The sequence below is a fragment of the Chiloscyllium punctatum genome, chromosome 23 (genome assembly GCF_047496795.1).
Source record: "Chiloscyllium punctatum isolate Juve2018m chromosome 23, sChiPun1.3, whole genome shotgun sequence".
Classification (NCBI taxonomy): Eukaryota; Metazoa; Chordata; class Chondrichthyes; order Orectolobiformes; family Hemiscylliidae; genus Chiloscyllium; species Chiloscyllium punctatum.
The window spans coordinates 71353007-71374406 of NC_092761.1; the positions used below are offsets into that span (position 1 = coordinate 71353007).

At 39.3% G+C, this 21400-nt stretch overlaps 1 protein-coding gene across 7 annotated transcripts in view; it reads right to left on the reverse strand.

Moving 5' to 3' along the window:
* The window catches only part of igsf9bb (immunoglobulin superfamily, member 9Bb), a 682739-nt gene that overhangs the window by 196129 nt on the left and 465210 nt on the right, over positions 1-21400 (reverse strand). For all 7 annotated transcript variants that reach the window (XR_011963911.1, XR_011963912.1, XM_072593172.1 and 4 more), the window contains one exon: positions 18104-18221. Coding sequence is in view for 5 of the 7 variants with exons in the window: in XM_072593172.1 (XP_072449273.1) it covers positions 18104-18221 (118 nt within the window). In the remaining 2 variants the exon portion in view is untranslated. The remainder of the gene's footprint in view (positions 1-18103; positions 18222-21400) is intronic.

Here is a 21400-nt window from a genome sequence, read left to right on the forward strand (position 1 = left end):
CAGAAAAGTGGAGTTGAGGATTATCAAATCAGCCATGCTCTCATTGAATGGAAAACACATTCAAAGCTTAAATGATGTACTTCTGCTCCTATATATTATGGTTTTAAGCTCTGCTTGACCTCATCATTTGACTAGATTTCCTTATTCTGAAGAAGAGTCATACCTGACTTAAAAAAAATTAACTCATGTGAGTACATGTGAAAATAAAACTAATTCTAATTCATTTTTTTCTCCACAGATGCTGCCAGAATTGCTGAGTTTTTCCAGCTTTTTATGCATTTGCTCCTTGATTCCCTCACTTGTCAAAATTCTGCAATTGCAGCTTTGAATAGACTAAGTGTCCCAGTCTCTACAGCTTTTTGTGGTAAAGAATTACATAAATTCGCTGCACTGCAAGAGAAGAAATTCCTTCTCCCCACTGTCTTAAATGGGTGACCACTTGTTCTGAGATTAGGCCCTCTGGCCCTAGACTTTCCCATAAGGGGAACGACCATTGTTTCTGCTGTTTCAGAACAAGACTATGTGGGTTAGGTCGATTCCCTCCTCATGACCTATACAAGATGCATCCAGGAAAGTTTAAAGTATGGGAATCAGCCCATAGGACCAGCATTGTATTTTGAAACCAGTCAGCAAAACAAGAGTGTCTCATTAGCACAGCACTCACATATTTGACCAAATAGTGCCCTTGATAATCTTGAAGTCCAACAGACAGCTTGATCTGTAAATTCCAAATAACATTAGAAACTTTGGGGCCAGTATTCAGGAATTTCAACTGTAGACATGGTAGAACAGGGTTGAGTATCAGGTCTGAGGATGATTGGTTGATCTGTTTTTTAAAATTCAATACATGTATGTGGTTCTATTGCAAGAGCGAGGTAGATAGTTCACTGATTGGAATCATAGCGTGAAGATGGTTCTGGTTGTTAGAGGTCAATCACCCTAGTCTTAGGACATTGCTTAAAGGTGTTCCTCAGGGTAGTGTCCTATGCCTAATCATCTTCAACTGTTTCAATGACTTTCCCTCAATATCAAAAGAAAGCTGTTTGCTGATTATTCCCCAATGTTCAGCACTGCCCTGACCCATAGAGGATCATAAAAGACCATAAAGAAACAAGAATAGGACTGTTCAGCTCCTCAAGTTGGCTTCACTAATCGATATGATCGATTTGATCATGGTTGATCCAACATTTTTTACATCCACTTCCTATCCTTTCACCAGAACCCTAGATTCCCCTATTTTTCAAGAATCTTCTTAGCTCAGCCTTAAATGTACACAAGCACTCTGCTGTCACAGCTAGCAAGGAGTTCCAAAGACTAGAAGACCCTTTGAAAGAAGAAATCCTTCCTCGTCTCAGTCTTAAATAGGTACCCCTTTATGGTGAGACTATACCCTCTAGACCTAGACTCTTTCATGCGGGGAAACATCGTTTCATCATGCACCTTGTCAAGCCCCTTAAGAATCCAAATCTCTCATTCTCCTAAACTCCAGTGTGCACAATACCAACCTGTTTAGTCTTGCTCATAACACAATCTTTCCATATCAGGGTCATTCAAGTGAACATTCTCTGAATTGCCTTCAATGAAATGCGATATTTCCTTAAAGGGTATCACAACTGCTCCTACTACTCCACACCTAGTCTCAATAGTACCTTATACTGTTGCAGCAAGATTTCCCTTCTTTTACATTCCAACTCCCTTGAAATAAGGGCTAAAATTCCACTAGCCTTCCTGATTACTTGCAGAAACTCTGTGCCAACTTTCTGTGTTTTGTGCAGAAGTACCCTCCCAAATGTCTTTGTGTTGCAGATTTCTGCAATTTCTTGCCATTTAAATAATATTCTCTTCTTTTGTTTCTCTTCCCAAAAATGAACAGCTTTGTATTTTCCCACATTATACTTCATTTGCCACCTTCTTGCACATTTACTTAACCAGTCGATATCTCTCTGTAAACTATTTGTTTCCATCTCACAACCTGCCTTTCCATCTATTTTAGTGTTGTCTTGAAATTTGCTTCATTTAAGTCACTAATATATATTTTGAACAGTTGTGGTCCCAGCATTGATCGAGTCACCAACTTGAAAAATACCCTTAATCCCCCACTCATTATTTCCTGCCCATAAACCAATTCTCTACTCATGCCAATCCTTGTCCAAAGGTAGTTTGGCATAGGCAGCTTTTAGACTTGATAGGTAAATGTCAAGGAACATTCCTACTACACAAGTATCTGACCATCTTCTCTTGACATTCAATGGTGTTACCATTTCTGAAGTCTCCACTGACAACTTTTGGGTAGGGTCACCACTGACCAGAAACTAAACTGGACTAGCATATAGATGGCGAGTTTTGAGAAGATTTGTAGCTCAGGTTGAGGTTTTGGATGTGAGTTTGCTCGCTGAGCTGAAAGGTTCATTTCCAGACGTTCCGTTACCCTACTAGGTAACATCTTCAGTGGGCCTCAGGCGAAGCAATGCTGAAAATTCCTGCTTTCTATTATTTTTTTGGGTTGGTGATGTCATTTCCTGTGGTGATGTTATTTCCTGTGCCTGCTGGGTTTCTCCCACAACTTATGTTTCTGCTTTAGGTCTTCAGCATCCACAGTTATTTGTTTTACTTTCAAGATTCTGCATCCATTGCCTTTTGAGGAAGGGAACTCCAAAGACAAGAAGGCAATTCACCACCTCTCAAGAACAAATAGGGATAGGCTTTAAATGTTGACCTAATCAGTGATGTCTACATCCCATGAAGGAATATAAAATACTCAAGAATAATACCTATGACATCACAGTCTCCTGTTGGTGCAAAGGCCTGGGTATTCATTTGTGAGTTCAAGACATTGAGCTCAATTCATGTCAGTTTTTGCAATTACCAGTTGGATTTTGTGAGCGAGCTTATGGATGCTGATTGACCTGAGGGACATTTCCAGCTATTGTCTGGCATCAAGAATGGGTAGTTGTGTTCAGGGATTAGATACGATAGATATTCTCCTTTGCAGTCAACCTGGCTCACATTGACCAAGGGTCTCAGTAAAAGGAGTGACAGGAGCAGCTGATAATGCAGTGTGACACTCAAAGCTAAGCCTTGAACTGAGCAAAACTCATAAAACAAGCACTCTAATGTCAATACTGTAGGGCTGCAGGAACTATAGATGACCTGTTGGGAGGTTCAGTGCGGCAATACTGACAATGCAGTATTTCACTGTCCCCATTTCCTTTGGTTTTCAATTATAGATAGGATCTCCTCTGATGTTGGCACTTAAAGCTTTTATAATCACAAACAATGAGATTGAGGCAATGAATAAAAATTAGAATAGCACTGTCAGCATTACTGGTGCTGTAGCTGTAATTTTCTTTAAGCAAATTTTACTGATAAGCAAATAGGAAACCTACAAGATAAACTAGTGTCTCCACAGATAGTCTACATGCCCTGTGTTATGTAAACTTCTGCAAATTCAACACTGAAGAAGGGTTATTATCAGCTTGAAAATTATAGTACATGTAATGATGCTCAATTTCATTCGAAAAAGTATTGTGGCAGCACAGAGTGATAAGTGAAACTGAAGGTCAGGTAAGGTGGTTGAGTTACCGTGGAAATTAACAAATCTAAGGCTGGAGGTTGAGATAACATGGGCCTCCATATGAAGTTGTGTAAAAATATTTGCAGAATCTCTACTTCTGATACGTTCTTTGGGCAACTGTGAGGAGTTAAATTTTAATTATCTTAATTTTGAGGACTCAAGGGTTCCACAAAGCAAAGGTAACAATTATACAGGGTACTTCTGAAGTTCTTCTTTCCATCTGCCTTTACCATTGAAGCTTAAATTTCACACGCCTTCACGTCTGCTTCCAAACCCACAGTATTTCAAAAGTCTTTACAAATGATTTGGATGCGAGCATAAGAGGTACAGTTAGTAAGTTTGCAGATGACACCAAAATTGGAGGTGTAGTGGACAGCGAAGAGGGTTACCTCAGATTACAACAGGATCTGGACCAGATGGGCCAACGGGCTGAGAAGTGGCAGATGGAGTTTAATTGAGATAAATGCGAGTTGCTGCATTTTGGGAAAGCAAATCTTAACAGGACTTATACATTTAATGGTAAGGTCCTAGGGAGTGTTGCTGAACAAAGAGACTTTCGAGTGCAGGTTCATAGCTCCTTGAAAGTGGAGTCGCAGGTAGATAGGATAGTGAAGAAGGCATTTGGCATGCTTTCCTTTATTGGTCAGAGTATTGAGTACAGGAGTTGGAAGGTCATGTTGCGGCTGTACAGGACATTGGGTAGGCCACTGTTGGAATATTGCATGTAATCCTGGTCTCCTTCCTATCGGAAAGATGTTGTGAAACTTGAAAGGGTTCAGAAAAGATTTACAAGGATGTTGCCAGGGTTGGAGGATCTGAGCTACAGGGAGAGGCTGAACAGGCTGGGGCTGTTTTCCCTGGAGTGTCGGAGGCTGAGGGGTGACCTTAAAGAAGTTACAAAATTATGAGAGGCATGGATAGGATAAATAGACAGAGTCTTTTCCCTGGGGTGGGGGGAGTCCAGAACTAGAGGGCATAGGTTTAGGGTGAGGGGGGAAAGATATAAAAGAGACCTAAGGGGCAATTTTTTCACGCAGAGGATGGAACGTGTATGGAATGAGCTGCCAGAGGATGTGGTGGAGGCTGGTACAATTGCAACATTTAAGAGGCATTTGGATGGGTATATGAATAGGAAAGGTTTGGAGGGATATGGGTCAGGTGCTGGCAGGTGGGACTAGATTGGGTTGGGATATCTGGTCGGCATGGACGGGTTGGACCAAATGGTCTGTTTCCATGCTGTACATCTCTATGTCTGCGCAAGTCTTCGCTGTAAGTTACTTCAAGCTTGCAGTTATATAGTCAGGTGGTTTGTAGCATTCATTATTTAACAGCTTCTTGAGTCCAGTTAGAGTCTGATTTTTGTTTTACAAAAATTTATTGTTTACAGCATTACCAAATGAGGTCTGGGTTCAAATCCATTCTGGCTGAATGGGATGTAAGTCTTCCCATTGCTGTGGATATGACATAAATTGAGTTGAGGAGATCAAAATTATTGTATAATGTTTGAAGGCCATTGTGGAAAGTTGTGATAATTGCAATATGAAGTACTATTAAGCACATTGACATGACAATGCCAGAAGCATGTCTGAGGAGAGATGTGCACTAAAAGTATTACATTTATGCACTGAATTATTCTTCTAAGATTGAGCTAAGACAAAGTATAAAGAACAAACTAATATTTTCTACTTTAATTAAACTGGCTTTACGTCACCTGGGGTCACTTGTTGCTGACTCAAGAATCAAAGGTACTTCATTGAATCAACACCAATATTTCTGGCAGCAACAAACTTAAAACTTATAGCAAAACAAACTTAATGCCAGTTTCTTCTGTAGGCATTCAGCTGATTGCCTAGTGTTAGCTACAGTGGAGATTTCATGTAAGCAGCAATTTCACAGAGGTATCTGCCAATCTTCTATTGCAGCTACAACAGAAGATTGGGGATCCATGTGGAAATTCAAAACTCTAAACTATTACTGAGAACATGTAAATGGATCCTTTTCTGCACTGGCAATCCAACTTGGCTTTCGTTTGGTATGACTGGTAAAGTCACTGTTATGACGATGTTGCTCCTTTAACTAACAATGTTATGTTGTCTTTGGTTTTCTTTTTCAGAGGGACCGATCTGTCTGGGTTCATCTACTTGAAGAAGCCTTTAAGTTAAAATAAAAACACTTTCACAATGAAATGGGAATGGCCAGTTCCCCCAACTCAGCTTTTCACAGGTTTGTTTTGGTTTTAGCAATCTGGCTGTTTTGTGAGGCTGCTGGTCAAAGAAAGGCTTCAATGCTGATCCTCTCTCTGTGTCTGATATTTCTCCTGTAAGAACCGATGTTTGATTTTCCCCTTTTTTTTTGCGAAGGGGATGTTGCAAATATTTGGAACAGCATCATTAAATTGTACAAAGTTAAAGATCACACAACACCAGGTTATGTTCAACAGATTTATGTGGAAGCACTAGCTTTCAGAGCGCTGCTTCTTCATCAGGTGGTTGACAGATGAACCACCTGTCAAAGGATCAGTGCTCTGAAAGCTAGTGCATCCAAATAAACCTGTTGGACTTATTTGGTTGTTGATGTTGTATGATCTTTAACTTTGTACATCCCAGTTCAACACCGGCACCTGAAATCATTAAATTTGTGATACCGTCAATTGGGTTTACAGATAAGTTATGTTATTCTATATTCTGCTCTTTATTTATCCACAAACGAAAAATCTGTTTTGTTTAAAACCAAGTGGTTGGGCCAGCTGCATCACTCCTGGTACATACACTAGTCACCTGTTTAAAACAACTCGAAATGTTAGGGTCTATCTATCTTCTTGAAATGTTTTGAGGGAATCTGGCTTGGTCCATAACACTGACTCTCAGTTCTAATGAAGGCAAGTGTCAACTAACAGTTTAAGTAGTCTCAGTCACTATAATCTTCTTACTCTCCTCCTTCAATTTTTTTTTCCCTGCAGCCTTAAGCACAAAAATAAGATAAATAATGTACTGAGACTGACATGTTGCACTCAGAGTTTCTCTTTCCCATTGACTGCTGTCACTCCAGAACAAGTTAGCTGAATTGTTCAGTTGTAAGTGTTTTTAAGTGAATTGAATGCATTCAGCATTAAGGGAAGCGTAAGCATTATTCAAGCTAAGTTGAAGTAGATTTTATGTCTATTCTTAGCCCTCATTGAAAGCACAGTTACAATCCCTTATAACGTTTTACCTAATGGAAATCTACAAAGAGCTAACAGAACTACTTAACACATGGCACGAATTCCAGTGAGCAAAATGGGATTCAAACACTGGCTTCAAACATCTTACAGATATATATTTGCCTCCACTGATAGCACTCAGCAGGATTACAGGTTCCAGGTATGCTCAGGGGAAAGGGTATTTTACAACAGAATAAGAATAAAGGAGTAAGAAGATAAATGAGTGTTTTATTTCTGCTTATGCTGCATGTACACTATTGATCAATTTGGAGATCTGGCCTCTGTCTGACAGTCAAAGTTAAAGTTCACCAATGTAATCTAACTTTAATATAAAAGAAAATCCTGATTGGCTGATAACCTATAATGGAGCTGCTATCAATTTACTTTTCTTAAAGCTCACGTGCACGAAAATTCGAGCTGGGCAAATGAGTGGCCGTATTACAGTTTGTTATAAAATGGAGTGTACAGGTGTGTGGTAAAACAAACCCATAGGGCAGGAGATTAATATACAGCTGATTTTATATTTGAAGTGTTTAAGAGAAAAAGATATGGGAGGGACAAGTATACTAACAAAGGATTCGCTAAAATATATAACCAACTATTGCACAAGAGTTACAGGCAGAAAATAGATTGAATAAGTATCAGCGATATTAAGATTTGGTTCCAACAAAACCTTATCCTTCAGAATATGAGAAAGAAATTTTGAATAATTAGTTCCTCTGTAGGTCAGAGCCAAGCCAAAAATGGATCATGTTTTCACAACTTCAAAGTTTGCACAGTGAACAGTTTTGGTCCCATTATCTAAGGAAGGATATACTGGCATTGGAGGAAGCCGAGAATATGTGTGTGTGTAAGACTTTATAAAGCTCTGGTTAGGCCCCATTTGGAGTACTGTGTCCAGTTTTGGTCCCCACACCTCAGGAAGGACATACTGGCACTGGAACGTGTCCAGCGGAGATTCACACGGATGATCCCTGGAATGACAGGTCTAGCATATGAGGAACGGCTGAGGATACTGGGGTTGTATTCGTTGGAGTTTAGAAGATTAAGGGGAGATCTAATAGAGACGTACAAAATAATACATGGCTTTGAAAAGGTGGATGCTAGAAAATTGTTTCTGTTAGGCGAGGAGACTAGGACCCGTGGACACAGCCTTAGAATTAGAGGGGGTCATTTCAGAACGGAAATGCGGAGACATTTCTTCAGCCAGAGAGTGGTGGGCCTGTGGAATTCATTGCCACGGAGTGCAGTGGAAGCCGGGACGCTAAATGTCTTCAAGGCCGAGATTGATAGGTTCTTGTTGTCTAGAGGAATTAAGGGCTACGGGGAGAACGCTGGCAAGTGGAGCTGAAATGCGCATCAGCCATGATTGAATGGCGGAGTGGACTCGATGGGCCGAATGGCCTTACTTCCACTCCTATGTCTTATGGTCTTATGGTCTTATGGAGTTTCATAAAATGAGAGGGACCTTATTGAAACATTGAAAAGTCTTACGGGAATTAACAGTATAGTTGCATGGAAGTTGTTTCCCCTTGTGAGAGAGTTTTGGACTAGATGGCATAATCTCATAAAGCATTACTTCTCTCTGCAGGTAGCGAATCTGTGGATTTTTTTTTATTACACAGGACTGTTCAGACTTTGTCATTAAGTATATTCAAGCCTGAGATTGATTCTTTTCCTGATTAAAAATCTATGGTTAATGGGGATAAGGCAGGAAGGTGGAGTTGAGGATGATCTTCAACCATAATCTTGTTGGTAGAACAGACCCAATAGACTGAATGGCTTACTTAGAACATAGAAGAGTACAGCACAGAACAAGCCCTTAGGCCCATGCTGTTGTACCGAGGTTTAATCCTAATGTAAAATATAATAACGACCTACTCACCCCTCAACTCACTGCTATCCATATGCATGTCCAGCAGTCGCTTAGATGCCCCTAATGACTCTGCTTCCATCTCCACAGCTGGCAATGCATTCACAACTCTCTGCATAAAGAACCTACCTCTGACGTCTCCTCTATACCTTTCTCCTAATGCCTTAAAATTATGACCTCTCGTACTAGTCAATCCTGCCCTGGGGAAAAGTCTCTGGCTATTGACTCTGTCTATTTCTCTCATTATCTTGTATACCTCGATCAGGTATCCTCTCTTCCTACTTCTCTCCAGAGAGAAAAGTCCGAGCTTATTCAACCTTTCTTCATGAGGCAAACACGCCAGTCCACACAGCATCCTGGTAAACCTTCTTTGCACCCTCTCCAAAACCTCTGTATCTTTCCTATAGGAAGGCGACTAGAACTGGACACAAAATTCCAAATGTGGTCTCACCAGGGACTTATAGAGCTGTAGCAAAACCTCACAGCTCTTAAACTCGATACCCCTGTTAATGAAAGCCAAAACACCATTTGCTTTCTTAACAGCCCTATCCACTTGGGTGGCAACTTTGAGGGATCTATATATTTGTACACCCAGATCCCTCGGTTCCTCCACACTGCCAAGAATCCTGTCTTTAATGCTATATTCAGCATTCAAGTTCGACCTTCCAAAATGCATCACTTTGCATTTATCCAGATTGAACTCCATATGCCATTACTAAGCCCAGTTCTGCATCCTGTCTGTCGCACTTCAACCTGCAATAGCCCTCGATACTAACAATGGCAACTCCAACCTTTGTGGCATCTGCAAATATACTAACCCACCCCTCAACCTCTGCATCCAAGTCATTTATAAAAACTGAAAAGAGCAGAGGCCCAAGATCAGACCCCTGTGGGATCCCACTCATCACTGACCTCCAGGCAGAATACTTTCCATCTACCACCACTCTCTGCCTTCTGTCAGCCAACCAATTCTGAATCCAGATAGCCAAATCTCCCTGTATCCCATACTTCCTGACTTTATGAATGAGCTTACCATGGGGAACCTTATCAAATGCCCTGCTGAAGTCCATATACACCACATCCACTGCTCGATCTTCGTCGACCTGTCTTCTCACCTCCTCAAAGAACTCAATAAGGTTTGTGAGGCATGACCTGCCCCTCACAAAGCTATGCTGACTGCCTTTAATCACTTGGCTTCCTGAAGAAGGGCTTATGCCCGAAACATCGATTCTCCTGCTCCTTGGATGCTCCCTGACTTGCTGCGCTTTTCCAGCAACACATTTTTCAGCTGCCTTTAATCACACTATGCTTTGCCAAATAGTCATAAATCCTATCCCTCAGAATTCTTTCCAAAACTTTGCTGACCACAGATGTAAGACTGACTGGTCTGTAATTGCCAGGCATTTTCCTATAGCCCTTCTTGAAAAGAGAAGCAACATTTGCCTCCTTCCAATCCTCCGGTACCACTCCTGTGGAGAGTGAGGAGGCAGCTTAGCAAACTCCTTTCTCGCTTCCCAGAGCAGCCTAGGATAAATCTGGTCTGGCCCTGGGGACTTATTAATCTTAATGTTTTCCAAAATTTCCAGCACATCAACTTCATCAATCTTGATATGGTCAAGCCTGTATCCCAGCTCCTCAATGTTTTCATTTACAACAAGGTCCCTTTCCTTTGTGAAAACCAAAGCAAAAAACTCATTTAGGGCTTCCCCTATCTGCTCAGACTCCACGCACAAGTTCCCTCCATTATCCCTGATCAGCCCTACCTTCTCCCTGGTCATTCTCTTATTCCTCACCTATGAGTAAATTGCCTTAGAGTTCTCCCCTAATTCTTCTTGCCAAGCCTTTTTTATGCTCCCTCCTGGTCAAGCTCCTCAGTTTTCATTCACAACAAGATCCCTTTCCTTAGTGAACACCAAAGCAAAAAACTCAGACTCCACGCACAAGTTCCCTCCACTATCCCTGATCGGCCCTATCTTCTCCCTGGTCATTCTCTTATTCCTCATCTATGAGTAAAATGCCTTTGGGTTCTCCATAATCCTTCTTGCCAAGCCTTTTTCGTGCTCCCTTCATGGTCTGTTCAATCCATTTCTGAACTCCTTTCTAGCAAGCCTGTAATCCTCTAAAGCTGTGCTAGATCCTTGCTTCCTCCACCTTACATAAGCTGCCTTCTGCCTTTTGACGAGAAGCTCCTCCGTTCTCGTCATCCAAGGTTGCTTAATCTTACTCCTCCTTAGCTGTCTCAGAGGAACAATTCGTGCATCACTCACAACAACTGATCCTTAAATAGTCTCCACATGTCTGCTGTGCCCTTTCTGTGGAACAATTGCTCCCAGTCTGTACTTCCCAACTCCTTTCTGATAGTGTCATAATTTCCTTTTCCCCAATTAAATATCTTCCCTCGGTAACTGCTCATTTCCCTCTCCAAGGCTATGGTAAACGTGAGGCAGTTGTGATCACTGTCACCAAAGTGTTCTTCCACTGCAAGATCTGACACCTGTCCTGGCTCGTTGCCGAGCACCAAATCCAAAATGGCCTCTCCCCTCGTTGGCCTGTAAGGAAACCCTCCTGAACACACCAGACAAAAACAGCTCCATCCAATCCATCTGTACTTAAGAGGTTCCAGTTGATATTGGGAAAGTAGAAAGCATCCATAACAACAACCCTGCTCCATCTGCATTTTTCCAGAATCTGCCCACCTATGTGTTCTTCAATCACTCTATTGCTATTAAGTGGTCTGTAGAAAACCCCCAATGCAGTGGCTGTCCCTTTGTTGTTCCTAACTTTACCTATACTGACTCAGTAGACAAACCTTCCTCAACCACCTTCGCTCCTGTAGCTGTGATGCACTCTCTGATTAGCAATGCTACACCCCCTCCTCTTTTTCCACCCTCCCTGTTCTTTTTAAACATTCTAAACCCAAGAACATCAAGCAACCATTCCTGCCCCTGTGAAACCCACATCTCTGTTATGGCTACAACATCGTAGCCCCAATTACTGATCCATGCTTTAAATTCATCACTCTTGTTTTTGACACTCCTACTTCTTCCCCTATATCTGATGGTCCAATAGTCTCACATCTCATTTATTGACAGCAATTGTTTCCATGCCATTTCTCATTAAACAACATAGATAATTCATTTGTCACATGTGTTAAACCTCCCAATATACTAAACACTGAGTGACGGAAGAGAAAGCTGACGGTATGAGGAAGCAGATTTTTTGGGGGTTCATTTAATATCCCCTTGCACTCAATTTTTGGGATGTGGGACTAGCTTTATTTAATATTTCATGAGTCAATTTTTTGGGTTTATAATCACACCAGGCCTGTATTCTAAAGCATTTTATATTTTAACTTATAGTTCTAATCAACCAGTATAAGCACCTTGCAAAAGGATATAACCCTTTCAAGAATGTGCATTTTAAAAAAATATATACTTTAAAACAATAGCATCAAGCTAAGACTGAGTGACAAACAAGATAGTTTTGCATGGAGATGATTGTCACTTGTCCTTGAAACACAGTCATTAACGATGGAGAGAGGAGATTTAACCTTATCTTAGTCATGATTTGGAGATGCCGGTGTTGGGCTGGGGTGTACAAAGTTAAAAATTACACAACACCAGGTTAGAGTCCAAAAGGTTTAATAGGAAGCACTAGCTTTCGGAGCGCAACTTCTTAAGTGGCGGCACTCCGAAAGCTAGTGCTTCCAATTAAACCTGTTGGACTATAACCTGGTGTTGTGTGATTTTCAACTTTATCTGTCAGTATGTGCAGCGGTCTGCAACAAAACAAAGCTTCACAATGGCATTCTAATGCAGGTTTGCTCGTTTGTCTTTCTTTAGGAATGTTTGATTTGACTTCTCATTGCCAAACAATGCTTAGCATCAGGAAATTTTAATCAACTCTAAGAGCTGTTTTAGCTTTTGACTAATTGTGCATGAAATAACAGTCCAATATTCAATCTCATAGTGTCAGCTCTCCCGCTGATCCCCAGAGCATTGGCTAGAAACTGAGCAAACTCAGAGGATATTTGGCTCAATGTCTTCAGAATCAATGTCTTTCCAACTCATGGGAGCATGGCTCAAGCCCATATGAAGTATCAGCTTGTATTATCTCATTAACCTGGATAATGTGTGGATTGAGGGCATAAAGTGCAACATCTTTTGAGAGGTACACATTTTAATGGCATTGGCTTCAGGATACAATCACTAAAGTGCAGTTTTCAGCACATTTTCAATGCATAATGTATTTATCTGATTTCATGAGCAGAATCTCCTGATACATAAATCTTGCCTTTCTCAAAGAGAAATATGGAACACATTTGTTACGATAGCACAGTATTATAGTGGTGACAGCAACCCTTGTGAAGATTCTGCACCATGCTCTTAACCTCTTTTACAGCACATATTAGTTGCTTCATTATAATATAGATTGTAATACGCCACTCAATATTTCAAGTGCTTGGAGCTTTTTTGGTTAGTCAAATTTGTTTAAATTATATCACCTACAGGCCATGTGGAAACAGGCCATTTGGCCCAACAAGTCCACACTGACCCTCCGAAGAGCAACCCACCCAGCCCCATTCCCCTACCCTATATTTACCCCTGATTAATGCACCTAATACTATGGGCAATTTAGCATGGTAAATTCATCTGACCTGCACATCTTTGGATTGTAGGAGGAAAACCATTCAGATATGGAGAGAATGTGCAAACTCCACACAGATAGGTGTTGAGGGGGGAAATCAAACACAGATCCCTGGAGCTGTAAGGCAACAGTACTAACCACTGAGCCACTATATTCAGTCTTATCTTCTCAATATCCCTTGACCCGAAGAATGCAAACCGAAATAGTGCTGATAATTTATTCTTTTTGAACTGGAAGTTCTTAGGTTCTAGGATAGGGATACTTGAAGAGTTTTTCTTTCATGAAAGTTCAACAGTTTTGCTCAAGTGAGGAGAGAAATAGAAAGATGAGGCAGATGAATGCTTGCCTGGCACGATGGTGCAGGAAGGGGACTCCAAGTTTGAGAGACACTGGGCTTGACTCTGGGAAGATGTACTTTGTACCATTAAGGCAAGTTGCGCTTAAACAGAGTTGGGACTGAGGTCCTTTCTGAGGTTTTGCTGAATCTACTGGGGGAGGTTTAAGTTGACTCGACAGGGATATAGAAGCCAGGAGATAACTTCAGAGAGGAATTCCAAGGTGCACAGATTGCTGGGAGAGATAGACAGGACAACAACATGAAACAGCAAATAAAAACATGAACTTAGAGAAAATAATGGACTCTAAATCAGGATTACTGTGTACATATGTGAATGCACAGCATGAAGTAAATAAATTCACGTGTTACACATCAATATTGCCTAGAAGGAATATAATGCTCTGGCTATAACAAAAAAATTAGCTTAATTTGGCAGAATTGGGTGATAAATATTCCTGGGTACAAGATGTTCGGCAAATATAGGAAAGGAACAGGGGGAGGGTTGGTGATATTGACTAGGAAGACCATTGCAGTACTGGAGAAATAGGTTGTCCCAGAAGGATCAATGTCAGAAATAATTTGACTTGAGCTAAGTGTGATGATACTATGGCTTTAAAAGGTGCATTTTGTCCTGGATTTTTTTTATTTAAGTAAAGTTGTGACAGAGATGCCGAGCAATCTGCTCCAAAGGCAATAAAATTAACAGCTTGTGACGCTTTGCTTTTTTTTAAACGATGGAACAACAGAAGCAGCCTGAATGGGTGGGGTCAAGCTCCCAGAGAACCAGGATTTTTAGTGTTAGCTTTAAGCAGTTGCTGGGGTCTTGAAGTGGGATATGGTAGCTTTTGCATTTCTCTTTGGAACAGCTAAAAGCTGGGGTTCTTTTCCTGCTGATAGAATTGCACGTGAGACAATTTATTTTACTGAATTTGCCTTTGCCAAGGGTGTGCTTATGGGATGCTACTACATTAGAATGGTTACTTAATTGTAGTTAATGCATCTTTTATTTCATTAAGCATTTCAACAAAATTACAGTTATACCAATTTTTTTCTTTTATTTTTATTTTGTTTGTATTTTAATTATAGTATATGAATAAAGTGTGTTTTGTTTCAAGCCTGTTAGTTTGACCAATCAAATTGCATCCAGAACACAACACCTTACACTTACCTATAAAATAAGAAAAAGCTAGGGTATAGACTATCTTCTTACATATATTGAGGAGGTTTGGTCTGGTCCTGGTCTATCAGCAGGGAAGTAGAGAAAAAAAATTGCAAGTAAGTTGCAGGACATTGTTTAAAAATTATAGACTAGTTATAGTAAGAGACTTTCATTATCTAAATAGAGACTGAGATGGAAATAGTGTGACAGGCAGAGAGATGCAAAAGGTCCAGATACTATGTTCAGGAAAATTTTCTGCCGTGTTACATTTCCAATCCAAGAAGAAAGAAGACTTTGCTAGACCTTGCTTTTGGAAATGAAATAGGCCAAGGAGATCAGCTATCAATACAAGAATATTTAGGAGACAGTAATCATTGTATCATCAGGTTTATGGTAACAGCAGAAAAGGGAAATTGTATAATTTAAAGGAAGGATAAGAATCTGGGGAATTTCAGTGGAGTAAGAATGCATCTGAGATGAATAAATGGGAGCCAAATGTTTGCAGGAAAAGTGGTAGATGTACAATGGGCCACCTATAAAGAAAAGTTACTGGGCAGAGTCAAAGAGTATTCCCTTGAAAGAGAGCACAAGAGCAAACAAATCCATAGTTCCTGGATGAAAAAAAGGTAGAAATTAAGGTAAAGAAGAAAACATGTGCATATGATTGATGTCAAGTAGAAAATACAATTGAGAAGCAAACTGAGTATCGAATATTCAGAGAGGATGTGAAAAAGCAAACCAGAAAAGTGAAGAGGGAGTAGGGCAAGAATCTGGCAGCTAACATAACAGAGAGCTCCAAAATTCTCAATAGTCAGGTAAGTGGTGAAATTGTTTTAAAAACAATAAGGCCAATTAATTACCAAAATGGAGCATTTACATATGGAAGCGGGGGGTATACCTGACATATTGAATCTGCCTCTACAAAGAAGAGATTGTGCAGAACATAAACAGAAAGCAGTTAATTCAATTTTTGCAAAGGCTTTCCATTGTTAAGGCAATGGTATTGGATAGGCTGCCTGTACTCAAAGTGACTCAGGCACCAGCACCAGACAAGACATATCCAAGGATCATGAAGGAAATGAGATTGGAAGATTGGAGATACACTGGCCATAATCTTTGAGTCTTCCTTTGATACAGGGAGGTGCCAGAGGACTGCAGAATTGCAAAAGTTACACCCTTGTTTTAAAAAAAGTGCAAAGATAAGCCCAAGCCAATCAATTTAATTTCAATGATAAGGGGACACCTCTAGGAACAATAATTTGAAACAAGGTTAATTGCCACAGGGATTAATGTGTATTAATTGTGGGAAACCAGCAAGGAATCCCCAAGGAAAAGTCATGTTTAACTAATGTGCTGGAATTTTGAAGATGTAGCAAGGAGTGTTGATGGGAATGATACTGCTGATGTGGTGCATACTGGCTTTCAAATGGCATTGGGTACAGGAACATAACAGACTTATGAGCAACGTTAGGATGGCAGCAATATAGATACAAAATTGGCTGAGGAATAGGAAACAAGGGTTACTGGTTAATGGCTGTTCTTTGGGCTAAATGAATGTTTGCTGTTGAGGTCCATAAGGGCTAGTGTTGGGACACTGGCTTTTCCTGATATATATTAATGACAACTCTTTATATAGTGGGCACACTTTCAAAATTTGTTGATTTCAAAACTTGGAAGCATTGCAAACTATAAGGAGGTTGTGTCAGGCTTCAAAAGGATATAGACAAGTTGATGGAATGGACTCAAAGGAAACTCACTATATAAGCAGGAAGTAGCAGCGGACACTATTTAATAATCAGTCAAAATTGCATCTGACCCTTTGGAGTGCTTGCAGGAATTAAAAAAGGTAGTATTGTAACTATGCCCTATCCCTAGCACTCTAATCCTGAACAAGTGCTCGGCATTTGTGTAAATACCTGACAATCTGATATGATCACTCAAATAAAAGTAAAAACACTATGGAGGATGCCGGAAGTGAAATAATAATAGGAAATGTTAGAGAAACTCGGCAGGTCTGACAGCATCTGTGAAGGCAGGAACAGTGTAATGGTTTATGGCCAATATGACTCTTCTTCAGAATGAAATGCTAATCCTGTTACTCTCTTTGCAGGTGTGCCAGACTTGCTGTGTTTCTTCAACATTTTCAGTTATAACTCTGATAGTAAATTTATGAATTTTAGAAGTTAAATAAATATTCATTTCAATAGTTTATTGTTCATTAAAAGATTGGGAAATAATACACAGGAGAGACAAACTAAAGTATATATTAGGGTCTTGTGGCACAGTAGTAATGTCTCCACCTCTGGGCCAGCAAGTCTGAGCTCAAGTTACACATGCCCCAGACATGTACCGTAACATATCTGAACAGGTTGATTAGAATATCTTTTAGAAAACAAAAAGGAAGGGCTCTTATGAGAGAGTGGTAATGTCTCTACCTCTAAACAAAGAGGCCTGAGCTCAAACCTTACCTGTGCCATGTCTATATCATTATATCTTTGAACAGGTTGATCAGAAAACATCTGTATTTTAAATGTATGCATTTCTGTTTGGAGTCTCAATATTCTAAAAGTAGTTTTGCATATAAATCAAGTAAAACCAATTTGGGACTGATTTACATGCAAAAAGGCTCCTCTGAATCAGAACAGTCAAAATGACTGGTGTTCTTGCATCAGTCCTGATGAATGCAATATGAAAAGCTTTGACAACATGTCTCCAATTCTAGCAATAATCAAATTCTGTAGTACAATGCAACAAAAAGTATTCTGGATTTGAGTACTTACATATTTCTCTGGCTTACACAAAATATCTTGGAGACCTAATCAACACACAACTTTCAGGTTGCTGCCTGGAGGCAATTCACACAGCTCCAACTGAGGCTGACAACTTGAGCAAGTTCTGCATAATGATATTCAGCTTTAAAATAATACAGGAAAGGTCTCTAGTTTTAATTGATGCCTCATACAAAATTATATTTAGCGCAGGGCTTTTAACTGTCAATTGTGAAAATATGAACAAATCTCACAAGCTAGTGATATACTCAAGTTAATTTTCAGTCCAATTTCAATTTCTTCAAATATTTAATTCTAGACTTTGGGATTGGATGCTGCAACTGTTTTCTAATGTCTAATAACTAATGATTTCTAACACAGAATAATAAGATAGAATTGAAAATATACAATGTACCGAGTTAAATCTCATACGAAGGTTCCTGCAGTACTCACTAAAGTGCTGAAATGAATCATATAAATAGTGAAACAGCAGTCTGCAGCTAACATAATTTAGTCTGGCCAGAGACTTATGAGCTAAAATGTTACCTTGAACCAATAATCGAGTGGTGTGAACAGCTTCTCCCTGAATACTGTAGGCCCGACATGTATAGGGCCCTCTGTCATTCCGGCCCACTGATGAAATGGTAAGACTTCCATCGCTCACCTGCAAAAGAAAAATCTATTTGTTTTTGAGGTTACAGATGGACAAGTGAACCTTTACTTTCTTACCTGCATTCAAAGGTGGTCTAGTATTTATTAATTCTAATTGAATCTATGTTTATTAGCAACTTTTATGTTGGATTTTGTACAGGAAGCTTAAATACTGATGGACATAAATTTGGATATAGTCCAGTAGCAGTGAATTGTACAGTTCACAGAATCTCTTATATTGCAAAAGGAAAGCAATTGAGCTCCCATCATGTTTGTGCTCACTCTTTGTTAGTACCAATTCTCCACTCATTCCCAATTGTCCTGCATTTTTTATAGTAATGGATTCAATTCTTTTTTTGAAAGTTTTGGTATTTTCTGCTTTTGCCATTCTTTTAGGTATTACATCGCTGATTGTAACAACATGCCTCAAGTATATTAAAAAAAGGTTATCTCTTCTATGGATCATTTGTTAACTATTGTGAAAGCTAAAAGGTGTATGGAAAGGCATTTTGGGATCCTGTGATTTATAATTTAGAGCATGGATTACAAAAGCAATTAAGTTATAACAAACCTTTATAAAAAACTGGCTTGGCTTTAGCTGGATTAGTGTGTCCAAAACTGAGCACCTCCGTTTCGGAAGGACGTGAAAAATTGAGACAAGGTGCAGCAAGGATTTTATGAAAATGTTTATAGAAATGAGGAGCATTAGTTAAGAGGTAAATTTGGAGAATGCAGCATTGTTTTCCTGAGGGAAGCGAAAGTTGGGAATAATGCTGTGCAAAACCACATAGGATCTAGAGAGTCTGAATAGACAAAAACTGCTCCCTTTGATGGAAAGGTCTAGGGCGAGAAATCTGATTTAAGGTGATTGTCAAAAGAATCAAGATGATATGAGAGCTTTTTTTTAATTTAGTGACAGATTAATGGAAGGCACAGCCCAGAATGACTCTGCAGGCAGATTCAATAGTTGCTTTCAAAAAGGATAACCAACTAAAGAGAAAAATGTATTTACTTGCTTTTTTGGAAAGGGTGGGCTAGCGTAATTAGCTGTTATAGACAGTTGGCGTGGGCTAGGATAGAATGGCCTCCTTCAGCACTGCAAACATTTTATGACCAACTTTCATGTAAAATATGGCAAAACTGATGAAACAATTCAATATACTCTCATGGAATTTGATTGGATTGACTGGCAACGTGAGAAAAGACTGAGGGTAGTGATTAATCTGCATTCAACACAGCAATGGCAGGGATCTGCAGCAGATACAGGAGAAAGGCTGAATCTGCACTTTGCTGTTCCTGGGCAGCAAGGTCATTGAAATATTCGCAACTGAATCAATTCACAAAAATTGGACAGACATAAATTTCTGAAGACATCAAATGAAATGAGGATAGATATTTAACCGAAGATGTGGCTTTTCAGTGATTTACAAACACACACACTATTTATGTTATTACCAAAAAGAATCACTAAATGGTTAAGTGCCACCATAACACTGGATGAAACCTGCAGCTTTCAACTGAGTTCTTGAAAAATCTGTGGGGTCGTAAAGATGGAAATAGATTTGCATTGGAGTTCCACTGTTGTTATAGTGACACTTCATTGCTAACACTGTTTGGAAGACTGACAGTTTGAAAGATTCAGAAAAAGGAATTTATTTATGGAAATATCTGGAGTGGTTTGTTTGAAAGAGATCATTGAAAATTCATTGTGGATACTGGAGATTCATTTAATGAGGTCACATGATTGGTGATAACTGCTTTCTTTGTTGTAGACCATTGTCAGGGCTGTTTAAACAGTGACAGGCTGAGAGAGGTATTGTTTTAGCTAGTTCAATTGGAAGCAAATGTGCTATGAAGAAACTAAGTTGGAGGTATGTTTGTTAAGAACAAATTGACTTCTCTCATTCTCGTGAAGAAAACAAAACATTATTGAGTTCAGGATGAGACACATGCCAGAACATCTAGGGAACAGACTCTGGACCATTCTATGCATTATCTTTTTGCCTTCAAGAATAACTTATTTGCCAAACAGCTTTATTTTCATAAAGTAATCTCTTCAAAGAAATCTGTTATTATTCTGAAGATTGTTTGTATGCATTTATAAGCATTTATATTTCTATACTGGCTGCGTATCTTAACAAATAATTGTGTTTTCATTGTATACATTTTGTTTCGAAAACAAACCAATACTTGTGTTTATTACAAAAACTGGGAGATCAATTTCATTGTTTAAGATCTGAAGTAGATAAAGGATTTAATTGGTCACATTTGTTACTGGAAAAGTATTTTCATCATCCATTGTGACACATGGATTAGTGGGATCAGAGTGATGGTGCATTCCTCAAGCCTTGGTTGTAATACTGCAGAGATAGAGGATCCCAAATTTAAATAAATAAGCTTCAAGCAAACCTGAAGAGTCTTCACCTCTCTCACTGATTTAACACAGTGAATATAAAGAGAAATGATTGATATGGCATTGGTTAATTGAACAAAATAGCTGGACAGACACCTGGAAGGGACCAGGATTAGATGTTATGAGGATGAACTTAAACAGAGATGATACATAATTCATGAAGCTATGGGAATTTACTTTAGATAAGATTAACATGTGAGTGCAGTTATCCTGGGGTTTTCTGGATTAATTTTCAGCATCAGTGAACATACGAATGAAGGGAATGAACAAATTCCCTTCAGAAAATTAATTGGGTGCGATAATGGCCAGGTTGGGAGAGACCTGTGCATGTCTATGCAAAGAAAATGCACATTAAGGGATACACACTGTGTTTTCAGCTATCCATTTCTCTTTAACTGCTATGTCTCCAAACTAAATTAAGGATGGTTCTTTTAAAATCAAAGATGTTTCCATGTCTAGTTCTTCCCAAAATGAAGGTCAAGAGCAACGAGAACAAAGGATTTTGCTATTATGTGCACAAATAAAGTTATTGTTATAAGAAATAGTACATGCCCTGTGGCTATGCTCAGCATGAGTTGACGGACATGCTGTTCTGCTAAGGTAGTGAAGAAAAATCATTTCAGAAAATAAATTTACTATTGTTCCAAAAATATCTTCATGTATTAGTCTAATTTTCCCTTATCTTTTAACTGCCATTTACCTGAAGACTATAATTGGTCTCAACTCTTTTGGGGTATTGGCAGCTGAAAATGAACAGTTTTCTTGAATCTTTAAAATAT